The following is a 25616-nucleotide window of genomic DNA, read 5'->3' as shown; positions in this document are numbered from 1 at the left end:
TTTCTTAAGTAGGGGTTTAACTACAGCAGTCTTAAGACAGTCTGGGAAGACCCCAGTATCTAGTGACGAATTTACTATGTCAAGAACATTATCAATTAGCACGCCTGATACTTCTTTGAAAAACCTTGTTGGTATCGGGTCAAGGACGAGGTGGAGGGTTTTAATTGAGATATTATTTTTGTAAATCAGGTAAATCTATCCTAGTGAAAGAGTTTAATTTGTTTATAACAGGATGTTGGGGTTTAGGGGATCCTTAGTGTTGGGGAGATATACTATGTTATTTCTAATATCATTAATTTTTGATTGAAAATACAGCGACAGCCTCACAGGTTTCACTGGAAGCACTTAGGAGGCATTCCTTTGAGCTACCTGGGTTTAGTAGGTGATCAATTGTTGAAAATAAGACTCTAGGATTACTAGCATTGTTATTTATAATCTTGAGAAATAGCAGCGTCTCTCAAGACGGACAGTGTTATTGTATTCTGTTATTTTGACTTTTAATATTTCGTGGTTGATAGTAAGTTTAGTCTTCCTCCATTGACGCTCAGCTCTACGGCATGTTCTCTTTAAATCAGACACTCTTTGGGTCTTCCATGGTATACCAATGCTAGAAGATTTTTTCACTGTCTTTTCAGGTGCAACTATGTCAACAGCAGCTCTCACTTTAGAATTAAATCTTTCCACCTTACTATTTACATTGTCCTCGCTATTATAGCTGGCACTATAAACGGACTGATTGCTTAAAATGTTTGTAAGTTTTAAAGCTGCTGCGAATCAAAGAAGCGTTTTTAACAATATGCTTCTCATGAGTGTTTTTATCATTATTTCTATATTAAAAGTAGAAGAAAATGGTCTGATAGACCAATATCAATGATCTGTTTTATATCAACTTTCAGTCCTTTAGTAATCACTAAGTCTAATGTATGACCTGCTTTATGTGTAGGCTGATTTATGAGTTGTCTCAAATCAAAAGAATCCAGGAGGTTCATAAATTCTTTTACTTTTAGATCACACTGATTATCTATATGAAAATTAAAGTCGCCAACTATTAGGAGTGTGTCATAGTTAGTAATTAAAATTGACATTAAGTCAGAGAATTCCTCAAAAACGAGCGTTATATTTAGGAGGTCTATACACGGATAGTACTAGAACTTGAGAATCTCCATGAATAACAACGGCGAGATACTCAAAGGACTTGAACTTACCAAAACTGACATCTTTACATTTTAATCGCTCGAGTAAATGTTAGCCAATCCGCCCCTTTTCCCTGGCGGTTTGAATGAGTAAAACTGTAATCCGGAGGCAGATTCGATTAAAACTGACGCGCATCTGAATTCAGCCATGTTTCATTTAGTGCAATAAGATCTATTTTTATCACTAATAAGATCGTTGATAAAAACGTTTTGTTAGTTAAAGCTCTGACATTTAATAGTGCCATATTTAATGTTTCGGAGGTGCAGAGATGAGTACTATGTGCGTATTGTTATTTGGAATAGGAACTAAATTATTATTATTAGCGCTCTGTGTATATTTTTGTTTAATCTGTGATCTGTTTTATAGTTTTAATACATTGTTCCTCTAAAATAGTGATTTTAATTAGATTATTGGAGTTTATGCCGTATTTCCTAGGTTTTCTACGTGCATTGAGATTGCTTATTACAGTATTAATGGTGTGAACTTTAACGGAAGACTCTATTAAACATTCATCATGTCCTGGCACAGCAGTATTATTTCGGAAGGGGTTAAGAGCAGAGATAGATAGTCAAGAAAACGAATTACCTTCGATATGTTTTCGGAGAGGACCCGGCGCGAAACTGTTCGGATGCAGGCCATCACGCTTGAAGAGACGCGCCTTTCCAAAAGAGATTCCAATTGTTGATGAAACCGACATCCTTCTTCTTGCAGAAACCCTGTAGCCAGTTGTTCAACCCTAGCAGACGACTGTAGTACTCGTTGGATCGTCTGACGAGAGGTAGTGGACCCGAAACGAAGAGCTTTGCCGATGGGGTCCTCTCCTTCGTGTCTCTAATCAGAGCTGCGAAGTCAGCCTTCAGGATTTCTGATTGTCGGTGCCTTATATCGTTTACGCGGCATGCAAGACGATTGATCCAACTGCCCTCTCCTTGTGTTTCTCGTAGACTGCTGGCGACGTTTCATTACATCTCGGACACGAGCACCGGGAAAACAAGAAACAAACGATTTTGCATTAGGGCATGCGACATTAAGGTTTCTAACGATGGAATCACCTACCACTAATACATCACCAGGTGCTGAAGGCGAAATGGGGACGCGGAGAGGGTCAAACCGGTTCTGAGATAAAATGCTCGCCTGTGCCGATGGAGGTGCTCTGGCCTTGAACCCCGCCTGCATAGCTGAAATCCACCGAGGTCAGCAGCGCGCCGCTCCTACAGACGCGGGTGAGGTCGGCACAACGCGGGGTTGATGTTTCGCCGGTTCCAGATGGCAAGGACGGTTTATCCAACAGCCGGGCCTTCAGATTTCTCAGGTATTTCCGTCGGGACAGGAGTTTCTGAATCTTTTCATCAAGTGCTTGGAGTTCCTCAATTACGATTTCAACGCGAGTTACCCCACTGTCGGCCATTTTCTACTTCGTGCCCTAGGAGAAATGAGAGAGAGAGAGAGAGAGAGGTTAGCCAAAATAAAATAGAAGACACAATAAAAAATAAACATAAGTCAACATTAATTAACATAGAATAAGAGTAAGGTCCATGGCCAGGGTGGACAGAAAAACAAAAAAACTCCAAAGGCTGGAGAAAAAAATAAAATCTGTAGGGGTTCCAGACCAAGAGACCGCCCAGTCCCCTCTGGGCAAGTTCAGTGCCAGTCAAAGCCCGTCTGGAGACATAGTCAAGGTCCATCATTGGCCATGACAAAATAAATGCACAAACAATGGATGTGAAAAACACAGGAACCTAAATTAATGGCAAACTAAATACATGCAAGGTGCACACAAGGTAATAATAATAATAATAAACATTGAGGCAAATACACAGTTAAAATATCTGAATGTAAGAATAAATTAAAGAACACAGTTATCTCTGGAATTATGTGTGTTATGCATTATATCACTTAACATAACACAATAATTGCAGATCTTTTAGAACTAGCATTTAACAACATTTAAGGGCTTACATCTGAACTTACGTAAATAACAGTACTCTGAAATACTCCTAAGCAGTTGCCCCTATTATCGTTTATTACAATATTATTGACTCGTGTCAATGATTGCAGCTATTGAATGATCAAGGATATAAGCACAATCAAACCTAGTGGCATATTGCCTGTTGACTAAACATGGCCATTGAGGTATTAGGTATTAAGTAATTAGGGCATTACAGTAACTTTATTGAATGTAAAATCTTTTCCTTAAAACGTTTCTGACCACTAGAGAACTTGGTGATTTCTATGATGTATTGATAGCACTAATATATATTTGAAGAAAAGACTATCTGTGTATCTACAGTAAATAAAAGCAAGTGGTTAACAGCCTGCATACTAACTTTGCACATCCATTATCTAGCGAAGCAAGTTTATTTGACCTACATTTGTGCTAATAGTGATAGTGACGCCATCATGCTGTGGCAATAAAACAAACGCGATTTACACAATGACAGAATGTTCATACCCTGGTGTTTAGTTCTCCTCTCTACTTAATCCTTCTTCCTTTTGAGGTACTGAGCACCTGATGGCTTTTGCGTTTTCATCTTGAAACACTCCTCTCACAAGTCTTCATTTGCAATGCACTTTTTTAAGTGTGCAGTGACCTCGACACCTTGCCCATTCACCCACATCATTTAACTGTTCATTGGTAGTGCCAATGAAGGCACATGTTCTGAGAAAGCAACATTGTTTTTTGTTTTGACTGTGTCGCCTAATGAGTTGTCTGGCACTGTCTACATTTACCTCCTATATCTCAAAAACATGCATGTTATGTTACTTATTGTGAGTGAGTGAGTATATCCTGTGATGGATGAGCGTCCCATGCAAGGCTGGTTTCAGGATTGTGTTGATTTAATCTTAACTACAATAATGATTGTTCTGACAAATGAATCAATAACAATTATATGCATTAAATATATTTTTTTTATTTTATATAGTGGATTAATACATTTTGCTGATCTGTCAGGATTCCAGATGTTAAATTACCTCTGGCTGAATAACAATAAGGTAAAGTGAATCCAGCAAACATGCAAAACTTGTCTAATGTGGTATGTGATAAAATTCATTATATTAGTTGCTGTGCTGTGTAGCGATAATGCTTTTAAAATTGCTTAATGAGGCATGGTATACTTTTGAAGAGAACATCAATACTTGGCAACCACATCTGCTTCTGTATTTTACTAATTGTATTTTTAAATGGGTTTATTAAACAGGGTGTATTTCTGTTTTTAAATAGAATCTTTATTCAATTCACGCTTTTTATTTACCTACAAATGTTTGGAGACCTATGATTACATTCATCCTACAGTATATGAGCCTGATAGGCTTTTATGAGCGTTGCTCTCTCTTCCCTGCAACAAACATATGAGCATTAACAACCTTTTAAGCAGAAAGAATATTCTTTTAGCTGAGTTGTTGGATTTCTTTCTAAACAGATTTCACAGAGCTTTGTTTTGAATTTGCTAAGAGGTTTTACAATTGACTAGAAAATGAATAGATAAATATTTAAACCCACTTTATCCAAAATAGCTAGGTCTAGTCAAATATGACATAATGCTGAAAACTAGTGTCTACAAATAACTTATTATTTAGTTTTATTAACTTGTTACAGTATCTGTGTTACTTCCAGTATGTGAACACAATTACTGTATGTTAACAAGATGTTTTTTTGTGCCCTGCCTAAAAACTGCCTGTTTCCTGGAGTACACAAAAGTAATCCATCCAATGGAGGAAAATCAGATCATTTTGTAATTGGACATATGTTTACAAGTGTTTATTTTTAGTGGATTCATAAGAAATAGAAACTATGAGTAGAAGCCAGCATACATGTAGACTAGAATATCAAAAGTTCATTTCCAGTTCCTGAAGTTAGCTAGTTTTTTTTTTTATTTTAAAACTGATGAGTTCAAGAAGCACATCATGTGTGTTGATTCTGGATTACTAAATGTTTGCATTATCCCCTATTTATATTAAGACAAGCTATAGAGAGAGAATATATATATATATATATATATATATATATATATATATATATATATATATATATATATATATATATATATATATATATATATATATATATATATATATATATATATATATATATATATACAGGTAAAATTACGTTACAACAAACTTCCATGGATCTAAAAAGTATTTTGTTGTAATGAGATTCTGTATTTGTCACTATAGTGCTTTCTTTCTTTAACTTCTGTCCAGGCATTTATAATCATTTGAACAGCTTCTTTCACGTTAATTTTAATCTCCTCCTGCCTACAAGTTATGCTGACAAGAATTTTTCTCAGCATTTCCTTGCGATAATACGCTTTCAGGGTGCGAATGATGCCCAAACCCAATGGCTGAAGCACTGCTGTGCAACTGGGTGGGAGGAATTCAACTCAAACATTATCTAAATGCGGAAGCATGTTGTGGTTATCAATAAGGAGCCGAATCACCCTTTTCTTCTTCTTCATATTTTGAGGTTTCTGAACTCTTTTGGGATCCCCCTCACCCAATGGGGACGTCATGCTGAAGTGCGTCTCGAAGCATGATTGCCGCGTCTGTGCAAGATTGTTTGTCCGTTGCCGGGGCAGGGCAACAGCAGGCTCACAGCGGTTCAGTGAGGCTTCACAGAAGCGACTCCTAAAAGATTGTGATCGCACTATAAGTCCCTGTCTTACACCCAAAAACACGAGGCTGAGTCTAAGTGCTTAAGCAAAACCAGCTTTATTCAGCTTGAAATAGGAATAACACTGTTATTTATTGTAGCGTGATCTGCCACTCTCCTGTACACAGACACAACAGCCAGACAGGGTTGTGGCCAGGTTAGAGGCTAAGTAATCCTGTTCCCTGCATTTACAATGTTCCTTGTATCACCCATCGAGTTTGCTTTGGCGGGGAGACACAGCAGAGCTGCGAGCCTGCTGTAGTCCCGGCAACAGATAAACAGTCTTCCACAGACACAGTGATTGCACCTCGGGATGCTCTTCAGTGTGTTGTCCAGATGGGGGAGGTCCCAAGAGAGTTTAGAAACCTCACATTTTCTTGAATGAGTGCTGCATTAATAGGAATGTTTCTTGAACGTGCATCACTGAACCACATAAAAACGGCTTTTTTGACATCTTCAAATGCAGCAGTTTGCATGCATTTGCAACCCTGAGATTTTTCTTCTTTTTTTTTGCTCTGTCTTTCAAGAAAGTTGACAATGTCGATGGCAAAAATTTCTTTTTGCCGTAATCGAGAGCTGCAAAAGTTTTTTTTTCTAATATGAACTGTTATCGTTTTTTCTTGTCAGCCGTTTCTATAGGAGGGTGACAATGAGTTAAATTCCAATGGATGTTTTCCAAATGTTGATGAGCAATAAGCAAAAGGTATCGCTGAAAACCACCAAAAACAAAAACAGCAAAAAAACAGTACGAGCAAAGTTCAAAGAAAGAAACTTTTTTTACAATGTTTTTGTTTGGAGATCGTTGTGTACAACTGAGCTGCGACCACAAAACTAACTGCTCTGTGGATGATTCATTCAGGCATTTCAAGGTCTTTTGAGCACTTTGTTGTAATGAAAGTATCTGCTGAATGTACTTCATAGTAACAAGATTTTTATAGACTCTGTCATATGGGGAAACTGTCGGGACCATAAAAATACTTCGTTGTAATGAAAATTTCATTGTAAAGATATTTGTAACGGAATTTTACCTGTATATATATATATATATATATATATAGTAATCCCTCGTTATATTGCGCTTCGACTTTCGCGGCTTTACTCTATCACGGATTTTAAATGTAAGCATATCTAAATATAACGGATTTTTCGCTGGTTCGCGGATTTCTGCGGACAATGGGTCTTTTAATTTATGGTACATGCTTCCTCAGTTTGTTTGCCCAGTTGATTTCATACAAGGGGACGCTATTGGCGAATGGCATACTTAAAAGCACGTATTGATTTTTTGATTGTTTGCTTTTATCTCGCTCTCTCTGTCTCTGACATTCTCTGCTCCTGACAGCGCTCCTTTGAAGAGAAGATATGTTTGCATTCTTTTAATTGTGAGAAAGAACTGTCATCTCTGTCTTATCATGGAGCACAGTTTAAACTTTTGACTAAAGGGTGTTATTTCATGTCTAGAGGGCTCTAATAATGTTAACAGTGTGGGAGAGTTTATAAGGGCTTAAAATATATAAAAATAACCATACAAACATATGGTTTGTACTTCGCGGATTTTCATCTATCGCGGGGGGTTCTGGAACGCAACCCCCGTGATCGAGGAGGGATTACTGTGTGTGTATATATATATATTCTATATGGCGGCATGGTGGTGCTGCTGCCTCACAGTTAGGAGACCCGGGTTTGTTTCCCAGGTCCTCCCTGTGTGGAGTTTGCATGTTCTCCCCGTGTCTGTGTGGGTTTCCTCCAGGTACTCCGGTTTCCTCCCACAGTGCAAAGACATGCAGGTTAGGTGCATTGGCGATTCTAAATTGTCCATAGTGTGTGCATGCCCTGCGGTGGGCTGGCTGGTGTTTCCTGCCTTGTGCCCTGTGCTGGGTGGGATTGGCTCCAGCAGACCCCCGTGACCCTGTACTTAGGATATAGCAGGTTGGATAATGGATGTATATTCTATATATATAAAATTCTAAGCCTAAAAGTGCAATGATTTTGTGCAGTGATTTTATGTGACATTTTTATATCACATTCTTTGTCATGCTTTAAGTCGGGCTTATTTTAAAACCTACATATATATGTTTGGTATCATTCTTTTTAGAATTTATCAAACTTTAATGTGATGTTGTTAGATTTTCAGATTCTTATTCTGTTTTTAAATTATAAACTAGAAAATATCAAGAACTCACATCCTGCATGACAAGAATTTGTGCCAAGAGATTTAACCATGCTTGGGGCCGGAAACAAAAGACAAAGATTAGGACAGCTGCTATACAGTTTTTTAAATGTTTGAAGTGCTGTGCGAGATGCAGATCATGCAGCACGGCAGAAACAGCAAGCCATTGGCTAATCGAGCAAAGAGGAGGAAAAAAAAAACTGTATTTGTTTCCCGTTGTATCACCGTTTAAGAGGTGGTTTCGGAGGTGCAACCGCACCTCCTTGGGGTGCGTTCTTCCCTTTTTTTCACAACATGAGCGGCAGGGACGCCAAGTAGCTGGTGCATAGTTCAGGCCAGGGGGATTGGTGAGCGAAGCGAGCAGCGGGTAAGCCCCCTAGTATATATATCAATTACCAACTTTGGAAACCAGCGAAGGATGATTAGGAGTTTGAAGGATGTTCAGATACATTATTCAATACGGTACACATGAGGAATGTTTTGATCCAGATTATGAGTAGCAATACTGCAATCTGAACCAGATTAAATGTTCTAGAAGTATCTGAACAGGATCACATTTTGTAATGTAAACACATCTTTTGGGAATGGCCTTTGCATCATAGTTTTCACATTTTCATATTAATTATTCATTTAAATTCATTTCATATCTGTCACAACAGATTAGTCCCATATTGTGTAGCCTGCAGATATATCTGTAACATTTTCTATGTCAAGAAAAACTGTTCTCTTTTGGACCCACATTCAGGTACCCAAGGGGATGGCCTTAGACAGGCGTGGCTGGGCAAAAGGCATTTGTTGCAATTTCTGCAAACAGGGAAATATACTCACAGAAAAACAAATGTAATGGTATCTTTTTATATTGTGAGGGATGGCTGGGATGCCCTCACCTGGGAAAGACCGGGGAAGATAACATACAAAGGATTTTATCTCCGCTGGACCCCTGGATTGTGGTGGCACCATGGATTCCCACAGTGTGCCATTGGAATTGGAGTTCTTCGAATTAGCTCTGTTGGGTTCCATGGGTGCCACCAGGGGGGCTGTGGGGACTGGGAAGTCCTACTTTGTGGGGCTCCAGCCTTACCAAGAAGTCCTTCTGGGCCAAGCCTTACGAACACCAGAAGTACTTCTGGGAACAATATAAAAGAAGCTGCCCACCATAACTCAAGGTGCCAGGGTTGGGAGGAAGGAGATGCAGCTTGCATGAGGGGTGGAGGAGGCAGTGATGGAGAAAGGGAGACAGAAAGAGGAAGACAAAGACAAGTAATTGCTGTGTGCTGCTTGTATCTTGTGTTGTGGTTGCGATGTGGGAAACACTTTCTACAAGAGTTTACCACATTAAAACTATTTCATTTATTTTATAATTGTGTCCATGCCTTTTTGTCGAGTTTGGGGAGCTGGAGCGCCCCCTATAGTCCACAACATTTCTGTTTGATATGAAATCATCTGGCCATTATTTGAGTTGGGGGCTGCACAGTTTTTATTTTTTCAATTGTTTAGTATTGCCTTACAGCTCTCAAGGTAAACTAATGTTGTAGTCATTATTTATGGGAATTTTGAAGTTGTCTTTTGTGATGTCAGTCCTTCTCACTTTGTTGTAATCATGTGCAGTTTCAGTCAAGGTTTTTAGAGAAACACAGATTGCTGTAATTTTGCTGCTTTATCAGTATAAAAGAAAAAGGTTTGATATAATTAATCTAGCAAAACCAAAGTAAAGGAAACTAGTTAACTGTATATCATTCCATACCATTTTCTACACCCACAAGGCAGAAACAATCCCCAGGATATGATGCCAGTCGATCACAGGAAAACAGACATGCATACAACACACACACACTTGGGCCAATTTAGCATTGCTAATCCATCAAACCTGCATGTCTTTCAAAGGAAAGCCATTCAGACACAGGTAGAACATGCAAACTCCACACAGGGAGGACCATCGCCATGAACCCTAGTCTCCTTACTGAGATGCAGCAGTGCTACCACTGCACCATCCCACTGTGTCATATCACTATAAACTTAAAGGAAATACAGCAATGCTGTTTCTACCCAAGCTTATATTTTTTTATTTTATATAACTGAAAGGAAAAGTCAGCTCAAGGTCATAACTCTGCAAACACTGGTAACAAATTCTGCTACTGACAGATGTTATGTGAAATTTAAACATAGTTTAAACACAAATTTATTCATATCTAATAGTAATTTCACCAGATCTAGTCTAATTTGTAAAGCTGAACCTTGTGTTTCTCAAATACAGTTTATACTGCTGTGGTGTTGTTTCCGGTAGCTGTCATCTTCCACCATCATGATGGCAAAGGACACAGGGAGGAAGGGAGATTAGAATGCATTTTTTTTTGTTTTTCTGTGACTGAAATACATATTTATTCTTATTTAAAAATTGCACATACAGATACATTATTTACATTTAGTAAGTTAGGAATATCATAACCATATCTAGAAAAGTGCTCCTTATTCAGGCATCTTGGCAATTCACTTTCAGACCTTTAACAATCAGATATTATTGTTTGCTTTCTGAACCTCAGCCACTTAGGATTATTGAATGCATTTCACCAGGGAGCAAATCACCACAAAGCATTCAAACCTTTATTTAGAGAATAGCTACAGAGAACAAAGTGAAAAACAAACTATCATTATGGCAAATCTCAACTGAAATAACTGGATTGGTACTAACCTACATAGTTTTTAACATCTCAGAAGCCTTATTCTTTTCTCCAGCAAACAGTATATCATGCTTAGCTATACCCACAATCATCACTTAATCACTTGCTGATTTATAGCAAGTTTAAATTTTCAAGGATGGCACAGTGTGGCCGTGGTTAGGGATGCTGTCTCAGAGCACCAACAAGGTAGACTTAAAAGTTGACCAATTTACTGTCTGAGGAGTGTGTGCAATACCCGTGGAAGAATATATGCTCAATTTGTATATGTCTACTAGCTGAAATACCCAGTGTTACCCAGGAGGAAAATAAAGTGTTTTTTTTATTGTTTGAGAAAAACACAATAAAAAAAACCACAACTTTAAAAATAAAATAAATTAACAAACAATAAAGACTCACTAATATCCTTGTATGTATGCTATCATCCAGTTGACGCTCGGAACCGGCTAACTGTATTTAATGTGAAAAGCAACAGGGGCACGGTGCTGCTTAAACATAAAGAATGCTGGAAGTCACCTGCTCTTTACTAACTGTGTAAGTCAACATGGGAATCCTAGAAAGTACTGAAATTGTCAGAACTAATCTGGGCATCTCTCTTCTATGAGGATTCATGTTGCTGACATGCTCGCATCGTTTGTGCATCAGCAGCTAAGCAAATGTCTTTCTTAGGAGGTTTCCTTTTGCCGGTGTGCTGGCCTCGCTTGCGTATCCTCGGAGCTGGAGCCCTCACCCCGACTCTATGTCTCACTTCCGGACCGGAAAGACACAAACACTTGCACGCGTAGAACTCTATTTAATTTCAAAAGTAACAGGGGCGCGTTGGTGCTCAAACATAAAGAATGCTGGCATTCACCTTCAGTTCGTCCTCTGGTGGTCGTTCTGAGTGTCAACTGGATGATAACATGCATACAAGACCGCAAGATCACCCCACCACCCTACCCAGAAGGGGGTGGGTTAGGGTTGATTTCCCCCTTCAGTATTTTTAGTCAACCATTGAGAAACATGTGTACCAAGTTTCATGAAAATCGCTCCAGCCGTTCGGACATGATGCTGGAACATACACTTACCTAAAGGATTATTAGGAACACCATACTAATACGGTGTTTGACCCCCTTTCGCCTTCAGAACTGCCTTAATTCTACGTGGCATTGATTCAACAAGGTGCTGAAAGCATTCTTTACAAATGTTGGCCCATATTGATAGGATAGCATCTTGCAGTTGATGGAGATTTGTGGGATGCACATCCAGGGCACGAAGCTCCCGTTCCACCACATCCCAAAGATGCTCTATTGGGTTGAGATCTGGTGACTGTGGGGGCCATTTTAGTACAGTGAACTCATTGTCATGTTCAAGAAACCAATTTGAAATGATTTGAGCTTTGTGACATGGTGCATTATCCTGCTGGAAGTAGACATCAGAGGATGGGTACATGGTGGTCACGAAGGGATGGACATGGTCAGAAACAATGCTCAGGTAGCCCATGGCATTTAAACGATGCCCAATTGGCACTAAGGGGCCTAAAGTGTGCCAAGAAAACATCCCCCACACCATTACACCACCACCACCAGCCTGCACAGTGGTAACAAGGCATGATGGATCCATGTTCTCATTCTGTTTACGCCAAATTCTGACTCTACCATTTGAATGTCTCAACAGAAATCGAGACTCATCAGACCAGGCAACATTTTTCCAGTCTTCAGCTGTCTCAATTTTGGTGAGCTCATGCAAATTGTAGCCTCTTTTTCCTATTTGTAGTGGAGATGAGTGGTACCCGGTGGGGTCTTCTCCTGTTGTAGCCCATCCGCCTCAAGGTTGTGCATGTTGTGGCTTCGCAAATGCTTTGCTGCATACCTCGGTTTTAACGAGTGGTTATTTCAGTCAAAGTTGCTCTTCTATCAGCTTGAATCAGTCGGCCCATTCTCCTTTGACCTCTAGCATCAACAAGGCATTTTCGCCCACAGGACTGCCGCATACTGGATGTTTTTCCCTTTTCACACCATTCTTTGTAAACCCTAGAAATGGTTGTGCGTGAAAATCCCAGTAACTGAGCAGATTGTGAAATACTCAGACCGGCCCGTCTGGCACCAACAACCATGCCACGCTCAAAATTACTTAAATCATCTTTCTTTCCCATTCTGACATTCAGTTTGGAGATCAGGAGATTGTCTTGACCAGGACCACACCCCTAAATGCATTGAAGCAACTGCCATGTGATTGGTTGATTAGATAATTGCATTAATGAGAAATTGAACAGGTGTTCCTAATAATCCTTTACGTGAGTGTACATACACACATTAACTTTTATATACAGTATACTAGGGAGCTTTGCCCCTTGCTCGCTTCGCTCTCCAACCCCCGTGTTTAGTTTTCCGGATACACACTTTTAAGATTTTTTTTCTTCTTCGAATTGTTGCTATTTCATTAGTTTCACTTTTATTTCAGAACTTCGTCAAAAGCAATATTTAGAATCTTTTGAGTCCCAACGTGCTGAATCTTTTCAATGAGGTCAGTGAGACATGTGTTTAATGACTTTGTACCATAATTTATGATAGGTTTTCTCTGTTTGGAATTTCAGCACAGACAAAACAATCCACATCATCAACAGTTAATCATTTTTTTTGCAAAGTAACCAATAAATGCATGTGAGGTAAGCCCCATTTTTGAAATTCTCTGACTTAAACTTCAAAGCCTTACACTATTTACATACTTCTGACATATTAACCTATGTCCATGTATTCAATCTCTATTCACCTTTTCGTTATTTCTCAGAATACTAATTTCTCTTTGTTTGCGCTAATGCGACCTTTACTTTTTTTTGACACTTTCGTTTTTTTCTGCTTTCATATTCTGTATCTTGCTCTGCATGTGTTTTGCCCCCTTGTTTTTTAACGTTTTACGTTTTTTTTTTCAGTCTTTTGAATTCCACTCTTTTCATCATCTCTAATCTAATCTGCATGTGTTTGGCCCCCTTGTTTTTTAACCTCTTTATGACGTTTTACTTTTTTTGATACTGTTTGTCTTCTTTTATTTCTGACCTTGCTTTGTCCTGCTTTTTTTTCCAATGACACCTGGTCCGTGGTGATTATTTTCTCTTTTTTCGAGTAATAATTTCTGTTTGTTTGTGCTACTGTGATCTTTACTTTCTTTTTTTGACACTTTTTGATTTTCCTGCTTTCATATTCTTTAACTTTCTCTGCATTTGTATTGCGTCAACGTTATGAAGTTCTGCTTTGTCTTTTACTCTTTGTCTTTTTATTTTGAGCCCAATTGGACGTGCATTTTTTCAGTTCCACTTGTTCTGGGCTGATTATTACTTTCCTTATTTTCTGAATTTGCACCTCAATTATTCTTTTTCTTTTTTGCATTTTTTTCTCACCAATGCTTTTGAGTCTCTTTTCTTCATGCTGCTTTTTCTTCTTCGCTTAGTCATTGACGTTTCATCTATAAAGTATTGTCCTCATAACGATTTATATGCGCGGAGAGCCCTGGATCTGTGTGTGCTCATAGCCTTTACACGACTGAGTATTTTGCAGCCCGTGGTCTTATTTGAAATTGGTTGTAAGTAGGGCATGTCTTGCAAGAATCTCATGTTCTACATCCCCACAAGACGGTCCTGGGTCAGTCTCTTGGCACAAAGTCTCATGTTTAAGGTCCCCGCGAGACGTTTTGTGGCCAATCTTTTTCGTCTCGTGGGTCTTTTAAGTGTCTCCCGTGATCTTCGGATCACGTCTCGTCTCTCTAGTCTTTCTCTCCCAGGATTTTTTTTATAATAGAGAGGTAGATTCAGGGATTGTATTCTGCTCTGTTAACTTTAAATCCTATCACTAGGAAAATATATGTAGTTGCTTAACAATAAATAGTGAAATTGGTTTCATGAATATTAAGTAGTTTCACAGTTATTTGTAAACAAATCTGTATCTTTATAAGTATTTTGGAGTTTCAAGGGTCAGGCAGTTACTGATAAAATAATTAATGATCTGTGTAAGTAAAATCTGATAAATGTTTGCTAACTAAGGGTCACCAGGCATGACCTAACTGTTGTTGGTATGAAGTAAGCAGGTTGATATTAGAGTGGGAGGAAGATTTCCAAGCTATAATAAACTGGAGACTGCTTTAACTAATATTCAGAACTTAACATTCTTGATCAGCATTAATGCTATGAAAAACCTCATTTTGTTAAGTTAAAATATTGTGGCTCATTTCTTCCACATACCAATAATGGTAGATACAAACAAGAGAATGAAAATTAACCAACATGTCTATATTTAAAATTATAGTTAATTAAATGCAACTAAAGCAGTTAATAATGCAATGCAATGATATTTAGGCTTGACTAGACAATGACAGAATATGTAGATGAAATCTGTGCCCTCTAGCCTATTACAAATAAAATGACCCCAGATGTTCTCTTGGGCTGCTTTAGGCTGTTCCTTTAAGATTTAATTTGCCTGAAGAAATCCACCTATCCCTTGATCTGTTTTCAATTTTATTAAGTCATGGAGGTCTACCTATTCCAGCACCATCAAGGGAAAAAGCCTGGGCTTTGTATGAGATGCCAGTCCATCACAGCCAAAAAGATACTTTTTTCTGTAACATATATTCAACATTGAACTGCCCAATAATAGAAAAAGGCTTTAAGGAAACACATCGCTTAATCAAACTTTTCATTTAACTCTTTGCATTGTTTATTTATGGATTAAATAAAACTGCACGTTCATCTGCATTTAGGGCTGCGTTTACTTTCTTCTACCTGATGATTTTAATATGAGATAATTATATTTGAGATATATATATATATATATTGAGTTGGTCTCATCCGATGCGAGAGATGGACGTCTGAAGTGGAGCTCCGCTAGCAGCGGTGTTATTTTTCATATTATTTGCTTATTATCCTGAGATATCCTGTATTTATTCAACCCGAGAGAGACTGCTACAGTATATGTAAGCACATATAAACATGGCCAACAAGAAGGGGGGTTCGAAAGAATCGAAAACTAAAGCTACACCCAAGCTACGATTAGCAAGCCCCAGTTCAAGATACGGCCTTTCAGAGACAGACCTGGATCAGATGGGCGAAAGCACAGACACCTCGGAACCACGGTCCGCTACATCGTCGCCGGCTGAGAGCGAAAAGGGGAGCGAAGGTGCGATCGTGAGTGCAGATTTGGATAGCTCGCTGATCAGAGAAGATCACATGAAACTGGAAAGGGCCTTAAAGTCCGCTGCTTCCATTACGCAATTACCCGAGCCAGGAGCAGCGGGGACACCGGCTACAGCAAAGTCTGCTGCTTCATCTACGGTACAAGAAAGCACAATTGAACTGTCTGAACTGAAGGTGTTGCTCGCTGAGCTCACGCAAGGTATAAAGAAAAGCGAGAAGGCTAATGAGAAAGCAAGGGCAAAGGCAAGCGAAAAAATGAGACAAGATGTGAGACAGGAATTGAAACAGGCAAATGAATGGCTGCAACAGGAATTCCAACAGGCAAATGAAAGGCTGCGTCAAGAGGTGCAACTTGAGCTTCGACAGGTGCTGGGTAAAATTGAAGAGCACATTCAGGAAAACTCGGTTAAACTGAGCACGCTTACTGATCAATTGGAGGATCTCAAGGAGACATTCACGAATCAGATTGATATGGCCGAAAATGTAGCTGCCAGTGCGAGGAAAAAGTAGTAAATGTCAGCTCCGAATGCAAAAAACTCGGAGACAGACTGGCTGCTTTGGAAGATGGGAGTAGAAGGTATAATGTCAGAATTGAAGGTCTGCCTGAGAATCGACAAAGTTCAAACCCTGTGAAATTCGCAGCTGAACTTTTTTCTAAAATAATCGGGGATGACTTTAAAGCAGAATCTGAGATAGCAGTGGCTTACCGCCTACGCGGAACAAACACCGTTAGACCCCGACCAAGATCTTTTATAGTTCGTTTTGAACGATTATCATTTAAGCTAGAGGTGATGGCACTCCTCAGAAACAAGGAAGATATTATATATGAAAATATCCACATTCGTATCTTCCCTGACTTCTCTCCAGCAACAGCTACCAAACGCGCAGCCTTCTATAACATTAAACAGCGGTTACGGCAAGCCAGTGTCAAATACAGCCTCCTGTATCCGGCAAAACTGAAAGTGGAATGGCAAGGTCATTTCTATGTCTTCAATAGCAAGGAAGGAGCAGAAAATGAATTAAGAAAGCTGATCCCGGGACTATTCTGATACATAATAGTGAGTCATGGCGGTTAATGATAAAGCAAGGATTAATAATCTTTTGTCTGATCTATTCATTTTAAAATACGGGTTTTTATCAGCATATATTCTAATATATTCTCATTATTACTTAGTATTACTAGGGCGCTATCTGTTTATGTTTTATTGTGCTTAATTATTCTTTTTTTTTCTTCTCTTTTTCTTTTCTAATTATTTCATCTCTACCCTAAACGAGACTGTTCAATATCATACCCTTGGTTTACTGTTATTGCTATTACTGCATTAAGACTTGTTATGCTTATTCTGGACACATTTTAACACCATCCCCCGGGTTTATTATCTGGGTGTATCATCTTAATGCACTAAAATTGCTGAAGACTATATATATATTTTAAGTGCAAAACTCATCAAATGACATCAAAAACTCAGAATCAGTGTCTCCATGATGGGACAGTTAACTTCGTAAGCTGGAATGTTAAAGGCCTGAATCATGAATTAAAGAGAAAGAAAGTACTCTCTCACCTAACAGGTCTAAATGCTAAAATAGTATTTTTACAGGAAACCCACTAAATAAGCAAGGATCAGTTCCGGCTGCAAAAAGACTGGACTAGCCAAATGTTCCATTCTAGTTTTACGAAGAAAACTAGAGGTGTGGGAATTCTCATACATAGAACTGTACCATTTGTAGCATCAGATGTAGTATTGGATCCTGAAGGGAGATATGTAATGGTCATGGGAGACTTATCTAACTGTAAAATGATTTTGATAAATGTTTATGCACCTAATGTTGATGATAAGGAATTTATACAAAATTTATTTGCATCCATTCCCAATGTGAACACTCATAAAGTTATAATGGCTGGGGACTTTAATTGTGTTCTAAATCCACTTTTAGATAGGACTTCTTCCACAGGGGGAACGGCATCTAACACACAAAGATAATTACAAAGTTTATAACTGATCACAACTTATCAGACCCCTGGAGGTTTTTAAACCCAAATTCAAGAACATATTCTTTATACTCACCAGTACATCATTGTTACTCAAGGATCGATTACTTCTTTATAGACAATAACTTCTTGCCTAAGATTAAATCTTGCAAATACGATGCTATTGTTATTTCTGACCATGCACCTATAATCTTGGAGCTAAAATTACTAAGCCCCATACACTCACAAAATTGACTCAACCCGCTTCTATTAGCTGACGAGAATTGTACTTTATAATTGTAATTTATATCCAAACAAATCAAATTCTTTCTAGAGACAAATACATCCCCCGAGATCTGTGCAGGAATACTCTGGGAAACTCTTAAGGCCTTCTTAAGAGGACAGATTATCTCATATCTTTCCCACAGAAATAAATCCAAGGCCAAGAAAGTAGCAGAGATAAAAAGCGAAATTATTAAAATAGATGAAGAACACGCCAGACTACCAAGCGAGACTCTACATAGGAGAAGGCAGGCTTTACATTCGGAATTAAACCTCTTGACAACTAAAGAAACTGAACAACTAATCTACAAATCCAGACATCATTATTATGAACATGGGAGAAAGCTAATAAGCTTTTAGCTCAACAAATTCACAAGCAAGAAGTGCGCAACCGCAATCTCGGTAATCACTAACACGAACGGAGATAAAATCGTTGAACACAAAAATATAATGCACACTTTCAGAGACTACTATAAATCCCTATATACTACTGAGTTTAAGGAAGACAATACACAATCTAATGCATTTCTGGATACATTACAGATACCACAAATAGACGCTTCTAGTGTGGAGGAACTTGATAAACCTCTGGCGTTATCAGAATTACTAGATGCTATAAAGTCACTCCAAGGTGGGAAAGCAGCAGGCCCTGATGGCTACCCTGCAGAATTTTACAAGAAATTCTCCGCTCAGCTAGTTCCCCTCCTATTAGCAACATTTACAGAAGCCAGAGATAACCAATCTCTTCCACAAACCTTTCGCCAAGCACTAATCACTGTCTTTCCAAAACAAAATAAGGACTTATTACAATGTGCATCATACAGACCAATTTCACTTCTGAATAACAACGTTAAAATACTCTCTAAAATCTTAGCCAGAAGGATGGAGAAAGTGCTCCCCTCGGTAATATCACAAGACCAAACTGGATTTATTAGGGGCTGGCACTTATCTTCAAATCTTCGACGCCTGTTTAATGTAATATACTCACCAACTAAATCAAACACCCCAGAAATATTATTATCATTGGATGCAGAAAAAGCATTCGACATGATTGCATGGAAATACCTTTTTACTACATTGGAGAAGTTTGGGTTTGGCCCAAACATTTGTGCATGGATTAAATTACTGTACAGGGTGGGCCATTTATATGGATACACCTTAATAAAATGGGAATGGTTGGTAATATTAACTTCCTGTTTGTGGCACATTAGTATATGTGAGGGGGGAAACTTTTCAAGATGGGTGGTGACCATGGTGGCCATTTGGAAGTCGGCCATCTTGGATCCAACTTTTGTTTTTTCAATAGGAAGAGGGTCATGTGACACATCAAACTTATTAGGAATTTCACAAGAAAAATAGTGGTGTGCTTGGTTTTAACGTAACTTTATTCTTTCATGAGTTATTTACAAGTTTCTCTTTGTTTACAGCCATTGACATGTCGCAGAGGTTAACACGTGAGGAACGGATAGAAATTGTGTTGATGTCTGGTGAACGCAGTAACCGGGTCATTGCAGCAGATTTCAATGCAAGACACCCTACGAGACCACCCATCTCCCATGCTACAGTTAGCAAACTGCTTGCTAAGTTTCGTTTAACTGGTTCAGTGTTGGATTTGCCAAAATGTGGATGCATGAAAACTGTCACTAATGAAGAAACATCAGTGGCTATCCTAGCTTCATTCAGCAAGAGCCCACAGCATAGCACTCGCCCTTCGGCGGATATTAGCTACTCACAAATGGCACCCTTACAAACTCCAGCTACTGCAGTATCTCAACGAGGATGACCCAGATCGGCGCACTGAATTTGCAGAATGGGCAAAACAAAAATTGGAACAGGACCCTCAGTTTACACAGAAGATTTTGTTCAGTGATGAGGCAAACGTTTATGTGAATGGTGAAGTTAACAAACAAAACCACCGCTATTGGTCTGACACTAACCCACATTGGATAGATCCCTCCAAGACTGTTGGAACAAAAAAATTGATGGTATGGTGTGGTATATGGGGTACAAAGATAGTGGGGCCATTCTTCATCAATGGAAACCTCAAGGCCACTGGATATGCGAAATTGCTACATGATGATGTGTTTCCCTCTTTATGCACTGAAGCTGGCACGTTCCCTGAGTTTTTCCAGCAAGATGGTGCACCACCACATTATGGGTGTCAGGTCCGAGCATTCCTAGATGAACAGTTTCCTGGAAAGTGGATTGGTCGTCGTGGGCCAGTTGAATGGCCCCCAAGGTCTCCCGATCTGACCCCCTTAGACTTTTATCTTTGGGGTCATCTGAAGGCAATTGTCTATGCTGTGAAGATACGAGATGTGCAGCACCTGAAACTACGGATACTGGAAGCCTGTGCTAGCATTTCTCCTGCGGTGTTGCTATCAGTGTGTGAAGAGTGGGAGAAGAGGGTTGCATTGACAATCCAACACAATGGGCAGCACATTGAACACATTTTATAAGTGGTCAGAAACTTGTAAATAACTCATGAAAGAATAAAGTTACGTTAAAACCAAGCACACCATTGTTTTTCTTGTGAAATTCCCAATAAGTTTGATGAGTCACATGACCCTCTTCCTATTGAAATAACAAAAGTTGGATCCAAAATGGCCGACTTCCAAATGGCCACCATGGTCACCACCCATCTTGAAAAATTTCCCCCCTCACATATACTAATGTGCCACAAACAGGAAGTTAATATCACCAACCATTCCCATTTTATTAAGGTGTATCCATATAAATGGCCCACCCTGTATACTAACCCAGAAGCTTCAGTTTGCATCAACAACATTTGCTCAGACTACTTTAAACTGGAACGTGGCACTAGACAAGGATGCCCCTTGTCACCGCTGCTGTTTGCGATTGCCATTGAACCACTGGCAATACATTGTCGAAATACTGATCAGATAAAGGGGCAGAGAAGGACTGGAACAGAAAATCTCATTATATGCAGATGACATGGTACTGTATATATCGGACCCAGAAAATTCTGTGCCTGCAGTCTTAGTAGCACTCACAGAATTTCAAAAGATCTCTGGTCTCAGAATTAATCTGAATAAAAGTGTACTCTTTCCAGTGAATTCTCAAGCATATAATATTAGATTAGACACCCTACCTTTTATCATTGCAGAACAGTTTAAATACCTCGGGGTAAACATTACAAGTAAACAAAAAGCTCTTTATCAACAAAATTTCGCCGTCTGCATGGAAAAAATTAAACAAGACTTGCATAGATGGTCAACCCTTCATCTCACACTAGCTGGAAGAATTAACACTGTCAAGATGAATATTCTTCCTAAACTCTTTTTTTTATTTCAAAACATCCCAATATACATTAATAAATCATTCTTTAGGCAATTAGATTCAACAATAACTTCATTTATTTGGATCTCAAAACATCCACGCATCCAAAGAGCGACCCTACAAAGACAAAAGGCAGAAGGTGGCATGGCTCTACCTAACTTCCAGTTTTATTACTGGGCATCAAATATACAGGCGATAAGAACCTGGACACAAATAGAAGAACATACACAGGCTTGGTCTGCAATAGAAGTAAAATCCTGCAGTACTTCTTTGTATTCCTTGCTATGCGCTCCAATAAACACACGTTATCGGCAATACACTAATAACCCAATTGTGCTCCACTCACTTAGAATCTGGAACCAATGTAGAAAGCATTTTAAGATGGAGAAGCTTCTATCTGTGGCACCTCTGCAAGAGAACCACCTCTTTCAACCCTCACAAACATATGCAGTTTTTAATATCTGGAAAAAATTTGGAATTAACTTGCTTAGAGATCTTTATATAGACAACATCTTTGCATCGTATGAACAAATACATTCCAAATCTAACATTCCAGTTACACATTTCTTTCACTATCTTCAAATCAGGAACTTTGTTAAACAGAACCTTCCAGATTTTCCTCATCTTGCACCCTCATCCATGCTGGAAAAATATTGCTCAATCTCAAGGACTTAGACTCCATCTCTACAATATATAAAATCATTTTACAATCCCTCCCTTTCAAAGATCCAAGAGGACACTGGGAAAAAGATCTCTCAATTAATATATCAGAAAAGGAATGGAAAGTAGCAATGCAGAGAATTCACTCGAGCTCCATATGCGCAAAGCATACAATTATACAACTCAAAATTATATATCGAGCACATCTGTCTCGACTAAAACTCTCCAAAATGTTTCCAGGGCATGATCCAACCTGCGAACGTTGCAACCAAGTCCCAGCCTCACTAGGTCACATGTTCTGGGCCTGCACCAAATTAACATCATTCTGGACAAACATTTTTAATTACCTCTCAGATAGCCTTGGACTCACGATCCCTCCTAACCCATTAACAGCTGTGTTTGGGGTTCTTCCAGAGGGGCTTAAAGTGGAGAAGGACAAACAAATTGTTATTGCATTCACTACACTCTTGGCACGCAGACTCATTCTGATAAACTGGAAGAACCCAAACTCTCCTCTTTTAAGTCAGTGGGAAACCGATGTGTTATGTTATTTGAAATTGGAAAAAATCAAATTCTCAGTTAGAGGATCCGTACAGACTTTTTTCAAAACATGGCAGGATCTAATCAGTAATATTTTAAAATAAGTTCATAAAGCACAGATAATTTATTAATTTAGGTATGTTTAAAAGCCTGAAATTTTACGCCGTTTGGCTTGCTCTCTCTCTCAGGGGTGGGGATCGATCTGTTCTTAACTTAATTTTTCTTTTTGTAAAAACTTGATTGCTTTGTATGGATTGTAATAAAATAAAAAAATAAAAAAATATTTGAGATAATAATGAGGTAATTATATATATTATATAATGTTGTTAAAAAAAACTAAACACAACCCTGAGAAGGAAATTAATTTAGATAACACACACTGCCCTTTGCTAGTGAGTGTGGCCTTCAATAGCCTTGCATCCAGTGCTGCTGGAATACATTCCAAGCCCCCCCACAACTCTGAACTGAATTCAGTAGGAAGAAAATGCATAATCAAAAGCTAAAAGACAAACAGTCACTTCAGGAAAGGGAGATCTCCTATGGCTGAAGTGGGTTAGACTGTTCTTTTCACACTTTGTGCCCCATAAGATGTTCAACTCCACATGTTGGCTTTGCAAAGTGAAAACCATTGCATAACAATTGAATACACATTAGGCTTCATTTGGCTCCATCAATCCATATTTTAACATAATTTTCTAGTTCAGGGTTGTAGGGAGCAGGTACATAAGTGCATAAGAGTAAATGGCAGTAAGCTATAGTATTTCTTCCATTCATACTATGAGTGTAGGTACCAAATTTGACCTGTTTTCCAAAGCTCCACAATGTATTCCAGTCATAAGTTCCTTTTCAATGCAATCTATTTTTAAACCCTACAAGAAAATATTAATACTTTTTAAAATTTACTTTTTAAACTTGTTTTGCAGGGGGTTGTTGCATTATTTATAATTTACTCTAAAGATTGTCATGTTTATGGAAGAATTTATTTCTCTTTAACTAGGGGGCTTTGCCAACCCCTGTACCTGCGCTACACACTAGCCTCTTTGCAGTTCTGTCCCTTGCTTATGGGGATGCGGATGTACAATTTAAACAAATTTTTTATTTTCATGGGAATTGTTACATATGCATAATAGAACTATTTTATATTACAGCGAGTAGATAGATAGATAGATAGATACTTTATTAATCCCAAGGGGAAATTCACATAATCCAGCAGCAGTATACTGATACAAAGAAACAATATTAAATTAAATAGTAATAAAAATGAAGAAAAATGTAAATAAAATTAATGTTCGCATTTACTCCCCGGGTGGAATTGAAGAGTAATTAGCCATTTTAAAAAAAGAGTAAAATGTAATAATTTGAAAGTAAATTATGCTTCACGTTGCCGTAGAGTTATTTGTTGCGTAATACGATTTTGTTCTGTTTGGCTTTGATATTAACATGCAAATACTTTTTAAACTTACAATTTTACTGTAAAACTTAAGTAAAAACAATTTTTTGAATTAAATTTTTGTCAATGTCACATTGAATTTTGATTCTGTGTTTGGACTTTCATCGTGACAACGCAATGTATAACTGCCCATGACTGAGTTTAGTTTCTTTCTCACTATTAAATAAAATGACTTTTGCGATGTTTGGCTCTGAGATTTGTTAATTGTCTTTGCAAAAGCTATTCTAACGGGAAACTGTTAACGTTTTAATATGAATGGCATATCAAGATCTCCTTTGTTGTCAAAGGTTATCCACGGAAGATGTACTACATTACCTATCTTGGATACATCATTCTTTCAACAGTAATTTATGCGGTGGAAGACCGGACAATGTTAATTGTTGTAGATATTCTTCGGGATATTGTAAGTCGATGTTTTCATCTTCTGCACGATCATCACCAACTGTTTCAGCATAGACTATTGATACGCATTTAACCAATTTGCTATGTAACCGATGAACATTTTTGGCATTAATTCATTTGACTTCATCATTTCTCAGTGCTAGGATTGCCCGTGTACTCGTTTTTTCTGTTGATAACCCTTCGTGATGAAATTCTTCAATAAGATTTGGACATAATATGTCTTCTTTAATTGGGAACTTAAAGTGAGGAAAACACTAATAATTTATAAGAGCTGAGAGAGCAGAAACTGTCTGTCAAAAGCATTCACACGGATGAGAGGTGAGATTACCGTGTGCATTGTTGAATATGGTTGAGAGGAGGGCGTGACTTGAAAAAATCTCATGGGCAAAGTCTCATCTCGTGGGACTTGAAAAAATCTTCCAAAAAGTCTTGTCACAGGATTTTTTTTATATAATAGAGAGATATCATAAAAATCAATAGCATTTTTTGTAATGCATGTTTATCTTGAGAACATAAGTTATTTAAAAAACAGTATAATAAGGCACATCCATGAAGAAACTAAATATTCTGGACAGAAACCTTAAAATTTAAAAGTAAGATTGTATAATGGAAGGATGAATAATTTGCTAACAATTTTGAACATTGATGTTTAATGCTTATTTTACAGATTAGAGATGTGAGTGGCTTGAAACACAATCACGGAATAACAGAATTGTACCTTCACAACAATCAGCTTACCAGTGTCACAGGTATAATTGGACCTCACCTTATATTTATGGAAAGGCTTTGCATTAACATTACTAATGCTATATGTTTTATTAATGCTAATATTACTAATGCTACTTTTTATTGGCACCAGATATCCTGCCACAGTGAAAAAGCAGTAAATCATAGTGAAATAAAGCAGGAGATGAATTTAAAAAAACAATTTTCAAAGTAACAGGTGGGGTTCAAAGCTAGGGAATCAACAAACCAAAATAACAAAGCCAAATATGTAAAACAAAAAAAATATGCTGAAGATTTTTATTTTTACTTGATAAAACTGTGAAAGATTTTTATTTTTAGATCCATAGTCTTGGATGCCTCAAGCAGGACGCTGACATCTCAAATACCACACAAGTAATGCCATGGTGGCGATGGAGCCCAACTGATAGCAATAGTA

The 25616-nt window shown here is 38.2% G+C and overlaps 1 protein-coding gene across 1 annotated transcript in view; it reads left to right on the top strand.

Annotated features, from left to right (window-relative positions):
• The window catches only part of LOC120516035 (leucine-rich repeat-containing protein 72), a 56044-nt gene that overhangs the window by 8686 nt on the left and 21742 nt on the right, over window positions 1–25616 (top strand). Inside the window, exons 3-4 of the mRNA XM_039737466.1 lie at window positions 4119–4188; window positions 25122–25203. Coding sequence (XP_039593400.1) covers window positions 4156–4188; window positions 25122–25203 — 115 coding nt within the window. The 5' untranslated portion in view covers window positions 4119–4155. The remainder of the gene's footprint in view (window positions 1–4118; window positions 4189–25121; window positions 25204–25616) is intronic.

The sequence above is a fragment of the Polypterus senegalus genome, chromosome 15 (genome assembly GCF_016835505.1).
Source record: "Polypterus senegalus isolate Bchr_013 chromosome 15, ASM1683550v1, whole genome shotgun sequence".
NCBI lineage: Eukaryota > Metazoa > Chordata > Cladistia > Polypteriformes > Polypteridae > Polypterus > Polypterus senegalus.
This window is presented reverse-complemented; position numbering and strand designations above follow the sequence as displayed.